The 16,671-nt window shown below is 40.1% G+C and overlaps 1 protein-coding gene across 5 annotated transcripts in view; it reads right to left on the minus strand.

Moving 5' to 3' along the window:
* JPH1 (junctophilin 1) overlaps window positions 1-16,671 on the minus strand; it is a 161,085-nt gene that overhangs the window by 76,983 nt on the left and 67,431 nt on the right. For all 5 annotated transcript variants that reach the window (XM_037803300.1, XM_037803299.1, XM_037803297.1 and 2 more), the window contains exon 3: window positions 15,709-15,827. In XM_037803300.1, the coding sequence (XP_037659228.1) occupies window positions 15,709-15,827 (119 nt within the window). The remainder of the gene's footprint in view (window positions 1-15,708; window positions 15,828-16,671) is intronic.

Here is a 16,671-nt window from a genome sequence, read left to right on the forward strand (position 1 = left end):
CCAGCATGGCGCATTCAAATGAGGACTGGGCCAACAATGAGGATTTACGGTTCGGTTTTCCATAGTAAGATTAAATGGGTTTACGGAACAATCATGCCTAAAATACAGGATTCCCATTTACCACCCCACCACTAACATCTTGCACTGGTGCGGAAAAATTTGTTACAATTGACGATAGCCCTTTTTTTTTTTTTTTTTTTTTAATCTTCATTTTATTGAGATATATTCACATACCACACAGTCATACAAAACAAATCGTCCTTTCGATTGTTTATAGTACCATTACATAGTGGTACATTCATCACCCAAATCAATCCCTGACACCTTCATTAGCACACACACAAAAATAACAAGAATAATAATTAGAGTGAAAAAGAGCAATTGAAGTAAAAAAGAACACTGGGTACCTTTGTCTGTTTGTTTCCTTCCCCTATTTTTCTACTCATCCATCCATAAACTAGACAAAGTGGAGTGTGGTCCTTATGGCTTTCCCAATCCCATTGTCACCCCTCATAAGCTACATCTTTATACAACTGTCCTCGAGATTCATGGGCTCTGGGTTGCAGCCTGATAGCCTCAGGTATCCACCACCAGCTACCCCAACCCTCCAGAACCCAAAAAGGGTTGTCTAAAGTGTGCATAAGAGTGCCCACCAGAGTGACCTCTCGGCTCCCTTTGGAATCTCTCTGCCACTGAAGCTTATTTCATTTCCTTTCACATCCCCCTTTTGGTCAAGAAGATGCTCTCCGTCCCACAATGCCAGGTCTACATTCCTCCCCGGGAGTCATATTCCATGTTGCCAGGGAGATTCACTCCCCTGGGTGTCTGATCCCACGTAGGGGGGAGGGCAGTGATTTCACCTTTCAAGTTGGCTTAGCTAGAGAGACAGGGCCACATATGAGCAACAAAGAGGCATTCGGGAGGAGGCTCTTAGGCACAACCATAGGGAGGCCTAGCCTCTCCTTTGCAGCAACTGTCTTCCCAAGGGCAAAACCTGTGGTAGAGGGCTCAACCCATCAAACCACCAGTCCCCTATGTCTGTGATAGCCCATTTTTATAACTGTACTATTAGTCCACCGCTTAACAAAGGGTTCACTGTGCAGTGTAGTTCCATGGATTTATTTAAAATTCTTATTCTTTTACCTAACATTTTTCCTTTTAATCTTATTCAGAAATATATCCTAGGGCTGTTAATTGTGTTCACAATGTCATGTTACCATCATCACCATCTGTTACCAGAAAATTTCCATCATTCCAAATAGGAATCATGTATATTTTAAGCCTTAATTTCCCATTCCCTATCCCCTCCCAACCGCTGGTAACCAATATTCTAGATTCTGACACTATGAGTTTGCTTATTCTGATTGTTTTAAAACAGTGAGAACATACAATATTTGTCCTTTTGTGTCTGGCCTATTTCACTCAACATGTTGTCTTCAAGGTTCATCCATGTTGTCACCTGTATCAAGACTTCATTTCTTTTTATGGCTGAATAATATTTCATGGTATGTATATACCACATTTTTTTTTATCCATTCAATGGTTGATGGACACTTGGGTTGTTTCCATCTTTTGGCAATCATGAATAATGGCATTATAAATATTGGTGTTTGAGTCCCTACCTTCAATTCTTTTGGGTGTATACCTAGTAGAGGGATTGCCAGGTCATATGGTACTTCTACACTTAGCTTTCTGAGGAACTGCCAAACTTTCTTACATAGCAGCTGCATTATTTTACATTCCCACCAGGAATGAATGAATACTCCTATTTCTCCACATATCCTCTCCAACACTTGTAATTTTCCGTTTTTTCTAAGTGGCCATTCTAGTGGGTATGAAACAGGTATCTCACTGTGGTTTTAATCTGCATTTCCCTAATAGCTAATGATATTGAGCATCTTTTCATCTGCTTTTTGGTCATTTGCATATACTCTTTGGAGAAATGTCTGTTCAAGTTTTTTGCCCATTTCTTAAATGGGTTGTTTGTCTCTTTGCTGTTGAGGATTTCTTTATATATTCTGCATATTAATCCTTTATCAGATATGTAGTTTCCAAATATTTTCTCCCACTGTGTAGACTGTTATTTTACTTTCATGACAAAGTCCTCTGAGGAACAAAAATTTTTAATTTTGATGGGGTTCCATTTAACAATTTTTTTCTTTGTTGCTTGTACTTTGGGCATAAAGCCCAAGAAACCATGGCCTAACACAAGACCCTGAAGATGCTTCCCTATGTTTTCTTTTAGGAGTTTGATAGTTACCTCTCTCATATTTAGGTCCTTGATCCATTCTGAGTTGATATTTTGTATATGGTGTGTGGTAGGGGTCCTCCTCCTCTTTCTTTTTTTTTGTTTTTTTTGCAAATAGAGATCCAGTTTTCCCAACACCATTTGTTGAAGAGACTATTCTCTCCCAATTGAGTGGTCTTTGCCACCTTGTCAAAAATCAGTTGGCCATAATGTGAGGATTGATTTCTGAGCTTTCAATTCTATTTCATTGGTCTATATGTCTGTCCTTGTGTCAGTACCATGTTGTTTTGATTAATGTGGCTTTGTAATAAGTTTTAAGATCAGGAAGTGTGAGTCCTCCAGCTTCACTCTTCTTTTTCAAGAAGGCTTTAGCTATTTGGGGCCCCTTACTCTTTCAAATAAATTTGATGATTGGCTTTTCCATTTCTGCAAAGAAGGTTGTTGGAAATTTGATTGGGATTGTATTGAATCTACAAATTGTTTTGGGTAGTATTGCCATCTTAACAATATTTACTCTTCCGATCCATAAACACAGAATGTCCTTCCATTAAATGCTTTTTAAACAAAACCTTTAACATGCAGAGGACAGAAATTTTTGCTGGACTATTTTCTCTTCGAAGGCGCACATTTTGCCTGCTACTCATTCTGTTTTAGTAATGTGTGTCAGCATTGCAATGCCAGAAACAAAAAGTTGATTAGAAGCAGCAGTTCATTAAACAGACTCATCTGAACACTGCTGGGGGTGGGGTGGGGTGGAATATGACAAGGGTTGATAGTTGCTGCAGTCAGCATTTTCATCTGTTTTCATGGATACTATCTATGACTCCTAAGATTTTTTCCCTGGGATTCAGGTTGGGAAGAAGGCAGACAGAGGTCACTTGGTCACTGACAAGCCACACAATATTAATAACAGCATTCGGCACATACTTCCCCACCCACACTGAAAGGTTACTTGTTATGGTTGGCAGGAATGCTCTGAATGGATATGGCAGGTGGTAACAGCAGGGTATCCAGCTAGTTCTTCATAGGCGAGGTGGCAATGGGCAGAAGGGATGCCATGAAGATTCCCCAAAACAAATGTCTTCAAGGGCAGTGCCAAAATCAAATGCTATGTAGCAACAGCAGGAATCAACAGAAATAAGATATTTTCTTTGGAGACTGCCAATCAGTGAAAGAGGACCAGATTGATAGATTATAAAAAAGACTAAATGATCAGCAGGGTCACTTTTATAGTTTATATGGGAAGAATGCTACTTTGCTCTAGAATTTTATGGTCCCATCTATAACAATACCACAACTTCTGTGAATGCAGTCATAGCGTTCTTGTCTGCAGGCCATGGAATGCCCATTTCAGTGTCTTGCACATGGCTGGCACTCAACAAATGTTTATGAAACGGAATACGCTGGGATGAATAGGTGGTAAGAATAACCAGAAAACTCATGAATTATTAATTTCATATCAACTAATGGATTATTTGATTTCCCCTTTCTAGGAAAAATATATTCAGAATTTTTGTTTTGGAAGGTATGATGGTTAAGCTCCTTTGCCAACTTGGCCAGCTTATGGTGTTCAGTTGTTTGGTCAAGCAAGCACTGGCCTGTTACTGTGAGAATATGTTGTAGATTTACATCACTGGTCAGCTGACTGGATCTATGGCTGATTTCATCTACAATCAACTGAGGAGACTGCCTTCAACAATGAGAGAAGTCTCATCCAATCAGTTGAAGGCTTTAAAAGGAGAAGTGAAGACTTCAGCAGTCAGAAGGGAGAATTTCTACCTCTACTTTAGCCAGCCAGCTTCTCCTAGAGAATGCATCAAAAACCTTCATCAGAGTTCTCAGCTTGTGGCCTGCCCTACAGAATTTGGACTTACACATGCCCACAGTTACACGAGAGCCAATTCCAATAAAAGATCTCATAGTATTTACACAATATATATGTAAACATATATAACCTTGTAGGTTCTGTTTCTCTAGAGAACCCTAATACAGAATGTGAATTTAGAAGTCAACTCCAGTATACTGCCCTTTTCTTAACCACATTTGTTAATGATAGGTACAGCCCACTATACTATGAAAATATGCTTTGATTTTTAAAGACTTCTAATTCATACCAGAAGTACAAGCTTAATTAGTACTGTCCATAATAACCTATACCAAAGACTTCAGTTTTCTCCTTAAATAATCCATGTTCAGTGTGTGTGTGTGAGTGCATGCATGCTTAAATACAGGAAAACAAAGTTTGTTGAGGATGTTGTCTAGGGAAGTGGGCTGGCTATCAACCAAGAGGGCCCAAGGTAATACATTTATCACATTCCAGGACAGTGTTTCTCAATCTTTTTAATACATACCCAGCCCTTGTCCCCCAACCTATCCCTTTGATAAATACAAAAATTGTATCCTCTACTTACTATCACTTGAAATTAAAGACAAAGTAAGTATCTTAACTAAAAGGAAATTGAATCAGTGCGACAAAGAGCCACCTGTCTATTTTTCCACCCCAATTTCCCCTCCTTCCTTGGTGATTATCCTCCAAAGTCTTATCTCAACCTTGCTGGCTTAGAAACCTGATTTCATCAGCACTGAGAAGCAGAGCTATCCCTCAGTGGACTCCCATGACCAAAGCTAACAAAACTGATGCATAATACCAGAAGGCCAATTCATTAGCTTACAATGAGCAATGTAAACGTCACACTGGCCAGGGGATTTGCACTGATACCTCCAGTGCATGCTCTCCGTGTTGGCCGATCTCCCTGAAAAGCTTAACCAAAGACAGTATGTTCCCGGTGAACATGGAGTCAGGGTAAGGAGCCTGAACTGCATCAGTTATCTAATGGCATCAGGCTGAGCTAGCCCGACGCATCCATCTCCTCAGCTGGAACGTACGCCAATGAAGACATATACTGTTGGCTGCAGCTCCCTGCAGCCTTCCCCATAATAGAAACAGCTTTGCCAATGTGACCGCAATATGCCAATGTTTTGGCCAAGCTTCTCCTCCTCCAGACAGGGTTTGGATGGACACTGACAATTTTTGCCTGTGTGACTCTTTTTTTTCTTTACTTCCTTGAGTGACCGATTCTTTCTTTAGATATTTTAATTTGTTCAATCAGGTTACAAGCAAATCTTGCAGTTCTTAAAGCTACACTATCACTTGGGATCACTTTACTTATTTCTGTGCCAATGTATCATGGGCTCATTTTAAAGTTTAACTCTTAGAGGGCAATCTTATTTTCAAGTTCTTGTCACCCAGACAGATCACAATTTAAATTTCTGTGTATGTGTGCAATTATCTATATACACATGCACATACATACATTTGTCTGCTTTTTATTATTCATTAGAACACTTTGATGATAAAGCCATCCCATATGGCTATATTTTTCCCATTATTTTTTTTTTTGCCTTAATATTTTATTTTTTTTAATCATCATTTTATTGAGATATATTCACATACCACGCTGTCATACAAAACAAATCGTACTTTCGATTGTTTACAGTACCATTACATAGTTGTACATTCATCACCTAAATCAATCCCTGACACCTTCATTAGCATGCACACAAAAATAACAAGAATAATAATTAGAGTGAAAAAGAGCAATTGAAGTAAAAAAGAACACTGGGTACCTTTGTCTGTTTGTTTCCTTCCCCTATTTTTCTACTCATCCATCCATAAACTAGACAAAGTGGAGTGTGGTCCTTATGGCTTTCCCAATCCCATTGTCACCCCTCATAAGCTACATTTTTATACAACTGTCTTCGAGATTCATGGGTTCTGGGTTGTAGTTTGATAGTTTCAGGTATCCACCACCAGCTACCCCAATTCTTTAGAACCTAAAAAGGGTTGTCTAAAGTGTGCGTAAGAGTGCCCACCAGAGTGACCTCTCGGCTCCTTTTGGAATCTCTCTGCCACTGAAGCTTATTTCATTTCCTTTCACATCCCCCTTTTGGTCAAGAAGATGTTCTCCGTCCCACGATGCCGGGTCTACATTCCTCCCCGGGAGTCATATTCTACGTTGCCAGGGAGATTCACTCCCCTGGGTGTCTGATCCCACATAGGGGGGAGGGCAGTGATTTCACCTTACAAGTTGGCTTAGCCAGAGAGAGAGGGCCACATCTGAGCAACAAAGAGGCATTCAGGAGGAGACTCTTAGGCACAAATATAGGGAGGCCTAGCCTCTCCTTTGCAGCAACCGTCTTCCCAAGGGTAAAACTTATGGTAGAGGGCTCAACCCATCAAACCACCAGTCCCCTATGTCTGTGGTCATGTTAGCAACCATGGAGGTGGGGTAGGCGAATACCCCTGCATTCTCCACAGGCTCCTCAAGGGGGCACTACATCTTTTTTTTTTTTTCCTTGTTTTTCTTTTTTTTTTTTTTTTTTTTTTAACTTTCCCTTCTTTTTTAAATCAACTGTATGAAAAAAAAAGTTAAAAAGAAAACAAACATACAATAAAAGAACATTTCAAAGAGACCATAACAAGGGAGTAAGAAAAAGACAACTAGCCTAAGATAACTGCTTAACTTCCAACATGTTCCTACTTTACCCCAAGAAAGTTACATAATGTAGCAACATTTCTGTGAACTTGTTCCTACTATATCCATCAGAAATTAACAGACCATAGTCATTCCTGGGCATCCCCAGAACGTTAAATAGCTTATCTGTTCTTCTTGGATTATTGTTCCCCCTTCCTTAATTGCTCTCTACTGCTAGTTCCCCTACATTCTACATTATAAACCATTTGTTTTACATTTTTCAAAGTTCACTTTAGTGGTAGCATATAATATTTCTCTTTTTGTGCCTGGCTTATTTCGCTCAGCATTATGTCTTCAAGGTTCATCCATGATGTCATATGTTTCACGAGATCGTTCCTTCTTACTGCCGTGTAGTATTCCATCGTGTGTATATACCACATTTTATTTATCCACTCATCTGTTGAAGGACATTTGGGTTGTTTCCATCTCTTGGCAATTGTGAATAATGCTGCTGTGAACATTGGTGTGCAGATATCTGTTCGTGTCACTGCTTTCCGACCTTCCGGGTATATACCGAGAAGTGCAATCGCTGGATCGAATGGTAACTCTATATCTAGTTTTCTAAGGAACTGCCAGACTGACTTCCAGAGTGGCTGAACCATTATACAGTCCCACCAACAATGAATAAGAGTTCCAATTTCTCCACATCCCCTCCAGCATTTGTAGTTTCCTGTTTGTTTAATGGCAGCCATTCTAACCGGTGTTAGATGGTATCTCATTGTGGTTTTAATTGGCATCTCTCTAATAGCTAGTGAAGCTGAACATTTTTTCATGTGTTTCTTGGCCATTTGTATTTCCTCTTCAGAGAACTGTCTTTTCATATCTTTTGCCCATTTTCTAATTGGGCTGTCTGTACTATTGTCATTGAGTTGTAGGATTTCTTTGTATATGCAAGATATCAGTCTTTTGTCAGATACATGGTTTCCAAAAATTTTTTCCCATTGAGTTGGCTGCCTCTTTACCTTTTTGAGAAATTCCTTTGAGGTGCAGAAACTTCTAAGCTTGAGGAGTTACCATTTATCTATTTTCTCTTTTGTTGCTTGTGCTTTGGGTGTAAAGTCTAGGAAGTGGCCGCCTAATACAAGGTCTTGAAGATGTTTTCCTACATTATCTTCTAGGAGTTTTATGGTACTTTCTTTTATATTGAGATCTTTGGTCCATTTTGAGTTAATTTTTGTGTAGGGGGTGAGGTAGGGGTCCTCTTTCATTCTTTTGGATATGGATATCCAACTCTCCCAGCCCCATTTGTTGAAAAGACCATTATGGCTCAGTTCAGTGACTTTGGGGGCCTTATCAAAGATCAGTCGGCCATAGATCTGAGGGTCTATCTCTGAATTCTCAATTCGATTCCATTAATCTATATGTCTATCTTTGTGCCAGTACCATGCTGTTTTGGCAACTGTGGCTTTATAATAAGCTTCAAAGTCAGGGAGTGTAAGTCCTCCCACTTCGTTTTTCTTTTTTAGAGTGTCTTTAGCAATTCGAGGCATCTTCCCTTTCCAAATAAATTTGATAACTAGCTTTTCCAAGTCTGCAAAGTAGGTTGTTGGAATTTTGATTGGGATTGCATTGAATCTGTAGATGAGTTTGGGTAGAATTGACATCTTAATGACATTTAGCCTTCCTATCCATGAACATGGAATATTTTTCCATCTTTTAAGGTCCCCTTCTATTTCTTTTAGTAGAGTTATGTAGTTTTCTTTGTATAGGTCTTTTACATCTTTGGTTAAGTTTATTCCTAGGTACTAGATTTTTTTAGTTGCTATTGAAAATGGTATCTTTTTCTTGAGTGTCTCTTCAGTTTGTTCATTTCTAGCATATAGAAACATTACTGACTTATGTGCATTAATCTTGTATCCTGCTACTTTGCTAAATTTGTTTACTAGCTCTAGTAGCTGTATCGTCGATTTCTCAGGGTTTTCTAGATATAAGATCATATCGTCTGCAAACAATGACAGTTTTACTTCTTGTTTTCCAATTTGGATGCCTTTTATTTCTTTGTCTTGCCGGATTGCCCTGGCTAGCACTTCCAGCACAATGTTGAATGACAGTGGTGACAGCGGGCATCCTTGTCTTGTTCCTGATCTTAGAGGGAAGGCTTTCAGTCTCTCACCATTGAGTACTATGCTGGCTGTGGGTTTTTCGTATATGCTCTGTATCATGTTGAGGAAGTTTCCTTCAATTCCTACCTTTTGAAGTGTTTTTATCAAAAAGGGATGTTGGATTTTGTCAAATGCTTTTTCAGCATCTATTGAGATGATCAATTGATTTTTCCCTTTTGACTTGTTAATGTGTTGTAATACATTGATTGTTTTTCTTATGTTGAACCATCCTTGCATGCCTGGAATGAACCCCACTTGGTCATGGTGTATGATTTTTTTAATGTGTCTTTGGATTCGATTTGCAAGTATTTTGTTGAGGATTTTTGCATCTATATTCATTAGGGAGTTGGCCGGTAGTTTTCCTTTTTTGTAGCATCTTTGCCTGGTTTTGGTATTAGATTGATGTTAGCTTCATAAAATGAGTTAGGTAGTGTTCCATTTTCTTCAATGTTTTGAAAGAGTTTGAGTAAGATTGGTGTCAGTTCTTTCTGGAAAGTTTGGTAGAATTCCCCTGTGAAGCCATCTGGCCCTGGGCATTTATTTGTGGGAAGCTTTTTGATGACTGATTGGATCTCTTTGCTTGTGATGGGTTGGTTGAGGTCTTCTATTTCTTCTCTGGTCAGTCTAGGTTGTTCATATGTTTCCAGGAAATTGTCCATTTCTTCTACATTGTCCAGTTTGTTGCCATACAGTTGTTCATAGTGTCCTCTTATAATTTTTTAAATTTCTTCAGGATCTGCAGTTATGTCACCTTTTTCATTCATTATTTTGTTTATATGGGTCTTCTCTCTTTTTGATTTTGTCAGTCTAGCTAGGGGCTTGTCAATCTTGTTGATCTTCTCAAAGAACCAACTTTTGGTGATATTTATCCTCTCTATTGTTTTTTTGTTCTCTATGTCATTTATTTCTGCTTTAATCCTTGTTATTTCTTTTCTTTTACTTGGTTTAGGATTGGTTTGCTGTTCATTTTCTAGCTTCTTCAGTTGATCCATTAGTTCTTTGGTTTTGGCTCTTTCTTCCTTTTTAATATATGCGTTTAGTGCTATAAATTTCCCCCTTAGCACTGCTTTTGCTGCATCCCATAGGTTTTGGTATGTTGTGTTCTCATTTTCATTCGTCTCTATATATTTAGCAATTTCTCTTGCTATTTCTTCTTTAACCCACTCATTGTTTAGGAGTGTGTTGTTTAACCTCCAGGTATTTGTGAATTTTCTAAGTCTCTGATGGTTATTGACTTCTAATTGTATTCCATTGTGGTCAGAGAATGTGCTTTGAATAATTTCAGTCTTTTTAATTTTATTGAGGCTTGTTTTATGTCCCAGCATATGATCTATTCTGGAGAAAGTTCCGTGAGCACTAGAAAAGTATGTGTATCCTGGTGATTTGGGATGTAATGTCCTGTAGATGTCTGTTAAATCTAATTCATTTATCAGATTGTTTAGGTTTTCAATTTCCTTATTGGTCTTCTGTCTGGTTGATCTATCTATAGGAGAGAGTGATGTGTTGAAGTCTCCCACAATTATTGTGGAAACATCAGTTGCTTCCTTTAGTTTTGCCAGTGTTTCTCTCATGTATTTTGTGGCACCTTGATTGGGTGCATAGACATTTACGATTGTTATTTCTTCTTGCTGAATTGCCCCTTTTATTAGTATGTAGTGGCCTTCTTTGTCTCTCAAAACATCCCTGCATTTGAAGTCTATTTTATCTGAGATTAATATTGCTACACCTGCTTTCTTTTGGCTGTAGCTTGCATGAAATATTTTTTTCCATCCTTTCACTTTCAGTTTCTTTGTGTCCCTGTGTCTAAGATGAGTCTCTTGTATGCAACATATTGATGGTTCATTTTTTTTGATCCATTCTGAGAATCTATATCTTTTAATTGGGGAGTTTAATCCATTTACATTCAACGTTATAACCGTGAAGGCATATCTTGAATCGGCCATCTTATCCTTTGGTTTATGTTTGCCATATTTTTCCCCTCTCTCTATTAATATCCTTTATTGTACCCATACCGAATCTCTTTAGTACTGAACCTTTCTCCAAGTCTCTCTGTCCTTTCTTTGTTTCTCTGTCTGTAGGGCTCCCTTTAGTATCTCCAGTAGGGCAGGTCTCTTGTTAGCAAATTCTCTCAGTATTTGTTTGTCTGTGAAAAATTTAAGCTCTCCCTCAAATTTGAAGGAGAGCTTTGCTGGATAAAGTATTCTTGGCTGGAAATTTTTCTCACTCAGAATTTTAAATATATCATGCCACTGCCTTCTTGCCTCCATGGTGGCTGCTGAGTAGTCACTACTTAGTCTTATGCTGTTTCCTTTGTATGTGGTGAATTGCTTTTCTCTTGCTGCTTTCAGAACTTGCTCCTTCTCTTCTGTGTTTGACAGTGTGATCAGTATATGTCTCGGAGTGGGTTTATTTGGATTTATTCTATTTGGAGTTCGCTGAGCATTTATGATTTGTGTATTTATGTTGTTTAGAAGATTTGGGAAGTTTTCCCCAACCATTTCTTTGAATACTCTTCCTAGACCTTTACCCTTTTCTTCCCCTTCTGGGACACCAATGAGTCTTATATTTGGACGTTTCATATTATCTATCATATCCCTGAGGTCCGTTTCGATTTTTTCAATTTTTTTCCCCATTCTTTCTTTTATGCTTTCATTTTCCATTCTGTCATCTTCGAGGTCACTGATTCGTTGTTCAACTTCCTCTAGTCTTGTACTATGAGTGTCCAGAATCTTTTTAATTTGGTCAACAGTTTCTTTAATTTCCATAAGATCATCCATTTTTTTATTGAGTCTTGCAATGTCTTCTTTATGCTCTTCTAGAGTCTTCTTCATTTTCTTTATATCCCGTACTATGGTCTCATTGTTCATCTTTAGTTCTTTGAGTAGCTGCTCTAGGTGCTGTGTCTCTTCTGGTCTTTTGATTTGGGTGCTTGGGCTTGGGTTATCCATATCGTCTGGTTTTTTCATATGCTTTATAATTTTCTGTTGTTTTTGGCCTCATGGCATTTGCTGAACTTGATAGGGTTCTTTTAGGGTTTGTAGACCTATTGAATTCCTTATCTCTAATTTATCAGATCTATAGCTTCGTGGAGTACACTTTCTCTAACTAACCAGTAGGTGGCGTCCACGAGCCACCTGTCCTCCACAAGCCAGTTCTCCCCTGCTTAGCCTTTTTGGTGAGTGGGGGAGTGAGTCTTGTGGGGCCCAATTGGTGTACCAAGCTTGCGTGTGTAGTTGGTGTTGCCTGCCCTGTATGTGAGGCGTGTTTCTGGGCAGTCGGGGAGGGGGGGTGGCCCTAACAATCAAATCTCCCTGGTGATCCTAGAGTTTTAAAGCTGCTGCAATAGTCTAATCCTTCAGTTCAGTCCTGCCACAGTTTGTCTCTGCCACTGACCCACAAGTCCTTGGTATTGGCGTATGGCTCCTGAGACTTGCAAGTGGGCCCCTCTTCCAGGCTGTGCACCCCGGGTCCTCTGTTGAGGGATGACTGTGCTATGTCACAGGTGAGTGCCGTCCCCCCAGGGCAGTTCTGGGCTGCTGGGCTGTGTAGGGAGGCTCCCAGTCTGCTCAAATGATGGCTGAATGGGGCTTTGTTAATTCACACTGCTCCACCTTCCCAACTCTGGGACAATCAGCTGAGGTTGCAGGGAAGGCTAATGTCCATGCCCAGTTTTGTGGTGTGTGCCTGTTATTTGAAGCACTTCCGTCACACTGGGTTGTCTGCGGCAGCTCTGGGCTATGGGGCTGGCGATGGGCAGGAGTGTTTCCTGTCCACCAGGATGGTGGCTGTGAGCGGACACCCCCCTTTTCTTGGGAAGTTGTGGTGTTTAGTGAATTTTCTCAGCCACTGGATTATTGCCTTTTGTCTCAGAGCTCTCTTAGTTCTGCTCTTGACTTGACGTGCCCAAATTGAAAGTCTTTGAAGCTTTCTGTATTGGGTTTCTTAGAGTAATTGTTTTAGAAAAAGAAAAAAGGATTAAAAAAAAAAAAAAGGGCCCTCCTCAGAGATCTAATGGGTTATTGGAATGCTAATAGACAAAGCAACCAGGGCCATTAAGGAAAGGTCCACAGGGCAGAGAGATCAGCTTTTCTTCAGGATTTGCATATGCGCCTCAAGGCCTGAGCTCCGCCCTTCCCCTTTCTGTGTTCACCAGAACTCCAAAAATCCTCTGCTTTTATTTTGGAGTTTTTCGTGTTGTTTTTTTTTTTTCTATGCCTGTCTCCTCTCTGCTGGGCTGGCTGCTCTCAGATTCTCTGGTGTCTGGTCTCAGTCTATCTATGGTTGGAGTCTGGATCAGTAGAATGAGTTTCCGATAAGGGCTGCCACTGCAGTTCTCCCTTCTCCTTCCCGAAGCTGACAGCCCCTCCTCCCACGGGACTGAGCCTGGCAGGGAGGGGCGCGGGTCCCCTGGCCGCAAAAACTTACAGATTTCTCTGATCTCAGCAGTTCGACATTTTCATGAGTGTTGTATGAAGTATGCCCAAAGACAGATTGTTCTGTGGTGTCCAGTCCACGCAGTTCCTGGCTTTCTACCTACTTTCCTGGAGGAGTAACTAAAATATACAGCTCACCAGTCTGCCATCTTGCCCCGCCTCCCCATTATTTTTTAACCAAACTGTAGATCAATATACTTTTGCACTACAAACATAAGATTTAACTGAGATAAGTATTTGAAAATTTTGCCAGCTCCTGGAAGTAGGTAACTTTCCACAGTAGTGCTGAAAATGTAAGCTATGACAGGCATCTTTCTTCTAGGGTTAGCAATGTCTATGCACAATGCCTGCATTCCAAAGAACAGGAACATTTCTATCTGAGATATGTAAATTAAACGAGCAGACTGACTTACAAAAAGCACTTGAAAGCCCTTTTAGAAAATGTCTATCTGATTTGATCACCCTGAAAATACAGAGTGGAAAGCATGAGTTATGCTCTCTTGGGAAGATCAATAATACTCAGTACAGAAAAGGCCTTCTATTTTGTTGCTTACAGGAAGTGTTGGCTGTGGGTCAAAGGGGATTTCAGCCATCACCCTTAGCTCTTGTCTTAAATAGACCCCTTGTCATCTCATGCTGCTGTGATACATTCATTACTGACAGAAAACCCGCTTATATGAAGCTGTTTTGGCTAAGGAAGGGTGGAATTACAATTTCCCACAATATTTTTTTCCCTCAAATGCTTTTATACCATAAAAGCCTTTTAAAACCATTTTGTCTGGGAGACTGAGCTGACCTTCCGTACCATTTACCTTTTGGTAACACCTGATAGAAATCTATAGGGACCCCATTCTCCAACAGGATTAACAACAGAACCAAGAAATTACCATCTACAGGCGACCACAGTGAGTTTGTTTTCTTTCAAATGCAGCTCAAACCCAGAGCTGTTCTGTGAAACAGCTTTGTCTCCTAATTGCAGAGCTTCTTCACAAAAGCAGCATGGCTGGGGAGGACAGAACAACCCCTCCCGGGCAGCTGAACTCTTTCCACAGCTCTCAAACCCCAATCAGGCAGTTCACCAATGCATATAAGTATACAACAAAACATATACACTTATTAAATGATTTAAATCCCACCAAAAGGTTTTAGAAAGATGCACGTAAAAGTCAACACCCCGTCGTCATTGGTTGCCTCCTTTGAACTTGAACTATTTCAGAAATCACTCTATGATGACTGTATTTATCACTCAGCAACTGGGCTGGGCCCCTTCTCTTAGAAAAACAGTCTTCTTAACCTGGTCTTTCACTGTCTTCCTTCCTCATTTCCTTCTCCTTCCCACATCCTTTATTATCACCATGTTTCTAGTTTTTATATGAGTCTTTTCTTTTTAATCTGACTTACGTTGTTTATTTACACACAGCGATGCTGTGTGGGTTCCAGTATGTTTATCACCTTTATCTGTATCAAACATATATTGAGCACTGATGGTGTGTAGGGTGTAGGGCTAGGGATGTGGGGGGGGGGGTCTCATTATAAAGCTTGGTTTAATAAAAACCAATGTGGAAAAATTCTTTACCAAGAAAATATAAAATCTGACATTTAGGAATTAGAAGATTTGTTTTGGTCTCATCACCTGGAAATCTGCCGATATCTCAAACAATCCCTGGGAAGATAGTGTTTATAAAACAATGGAGAAAGATACATAAAAGTGACTATTGTCATTTTGAAATGCAATACAAAAACAGTCTACTATGAAACTACTAGGAAGAGAATCCAATATTTAAATTTATTGCAAATATCTGTCTTATGCTATTTGAGAAGTAGATGACCAAGAATGTTATTTTTAAGGTTGTCACTTTACTTTCCTCTTAATCTATGCAGTGGTTTTTCAGTGGTATTTTGCTTTCCCTCCTAACCACATCCTTTGAGCTTTATTCAGGTACATTAAAAATAAGAGTCACAATCCTTACTGGCTGTCTTTTCTTATACTGCTCATGTAATTGTCGCAGGTACCTCTGAATTTGGGGCATTTTTTAGAGCATCTGCAAATGTCACTAACACAATTTCTTAGAATTAGATAGTCGTTTTGAGTCTCATCTTGTTTACTGCTACCAGCTCAAAGTCTGGTGGTCACATGTTGCTGGCGGGGCAGGGGTGGGGGAGGACATGGGCTGGCAAACAGCTCAAATCTCCAGTGCTCACACTCAGACTTCGGGTGGTTTTGTTACTATGATTGTTATTATATCCTTCCACTTATTTTGCAGCAGTGCCGGGATTCAAGATGCACAGGCCTTTTAGTGCAACAAAGAACTATGGTCCAGGAAGAGGAATCAACAAAAGAGAACCAAAGGCCCCAGGCCTGGCTCCTCCCTAAAGGAGAACTGTTTTACCTGGTTGGTAGAACTCAGGTGACAGCTCCCTGGCTACAGCCCTCGCAATGTCGCACTCCTGGCGGGCAGCCAGTGCGGCCTGGTCGGCGGCGTCAGCTTTAGCTCTCGCGTGTGCAGTCCTACACAGAGCACAAAAGGGCAAGTCAGCAAAGGCAGCGCCTTATTAGTCAAGCATGAATGAGCAAACTGGCTGCAGTCAGGGAAAAGAAAAGTTAATTATGATCATGCCCTGTACCTGCAGAAGTAAGTTTCAGAATCAAACTGCTGTGAGTTTTCAATGGAAATAACACAGATGAAACAACCCATACATTTTTCTCGGTACTTCTTTCAAAAGTAATGAAAGTGTGAACAAGGTCTGTGCAGCCTGATGTCACGTCGGGCTTTCAAAACTTTCTGGGTTAAATCTCCAGTTGATTTTCATTGGTATTTGTCCCCAAATTGTGGGTAGCAGAATTAAAACGTGAGTGCTAAAACAGTATTCATGAATTGCATTTCTATGGTAGAATTGGTGGAAAAATTTAATTAAGAAGGATCTGCTCATTGGTGTGCTGTTAAACCAGCTCTCTGAAAAAAAAAAGCAAAATCAAATTCTGATTTGCAAAGTTTGCTCCGTACCATCGTGGCGAGACTCCCACCAGGGCCAATTTCAACTTACTCTCTTGGTGTTCCTGAATGTGGAGCTGGGAAGCTCTGTGCACAGTGGGCTCTCACCTGCCTTAGGGGCAGGCTCCAGCCCAGCACTGGACTTCCTGACAATGGGCTCAGGAAGGTTACCAAGGAGTCCATTTAATTGAGCTTATTTCTTGCATGAAACTGGGAGGACAGAGATAGAACTCGAGGAGGAGGAAATGGATCTCTTTCGGTCTTCCATCCCCTCCTGGTCCATCCTCATTCTCTGAATCCTCTTACCTTTCTAGAGGACTAAGGAGAAGGCAGTAGAGAAAAGACTGACAAGCCAAGGAA

This window comes from Choloepus didactylus, chromosome 14, assembly GCF_015220235.1.
Source record: "Choloepus didactylus isolate mChoDid1 chromosome 14, mChoDid1.pri, whole genome shotgun sequence".
NCBI classification, from domain to species: Eukaryota; Metazoa; Chordata; class Mammalia; order Pilosa; family Megalonychidae; genus Choloepus; species Choloepus didactylus.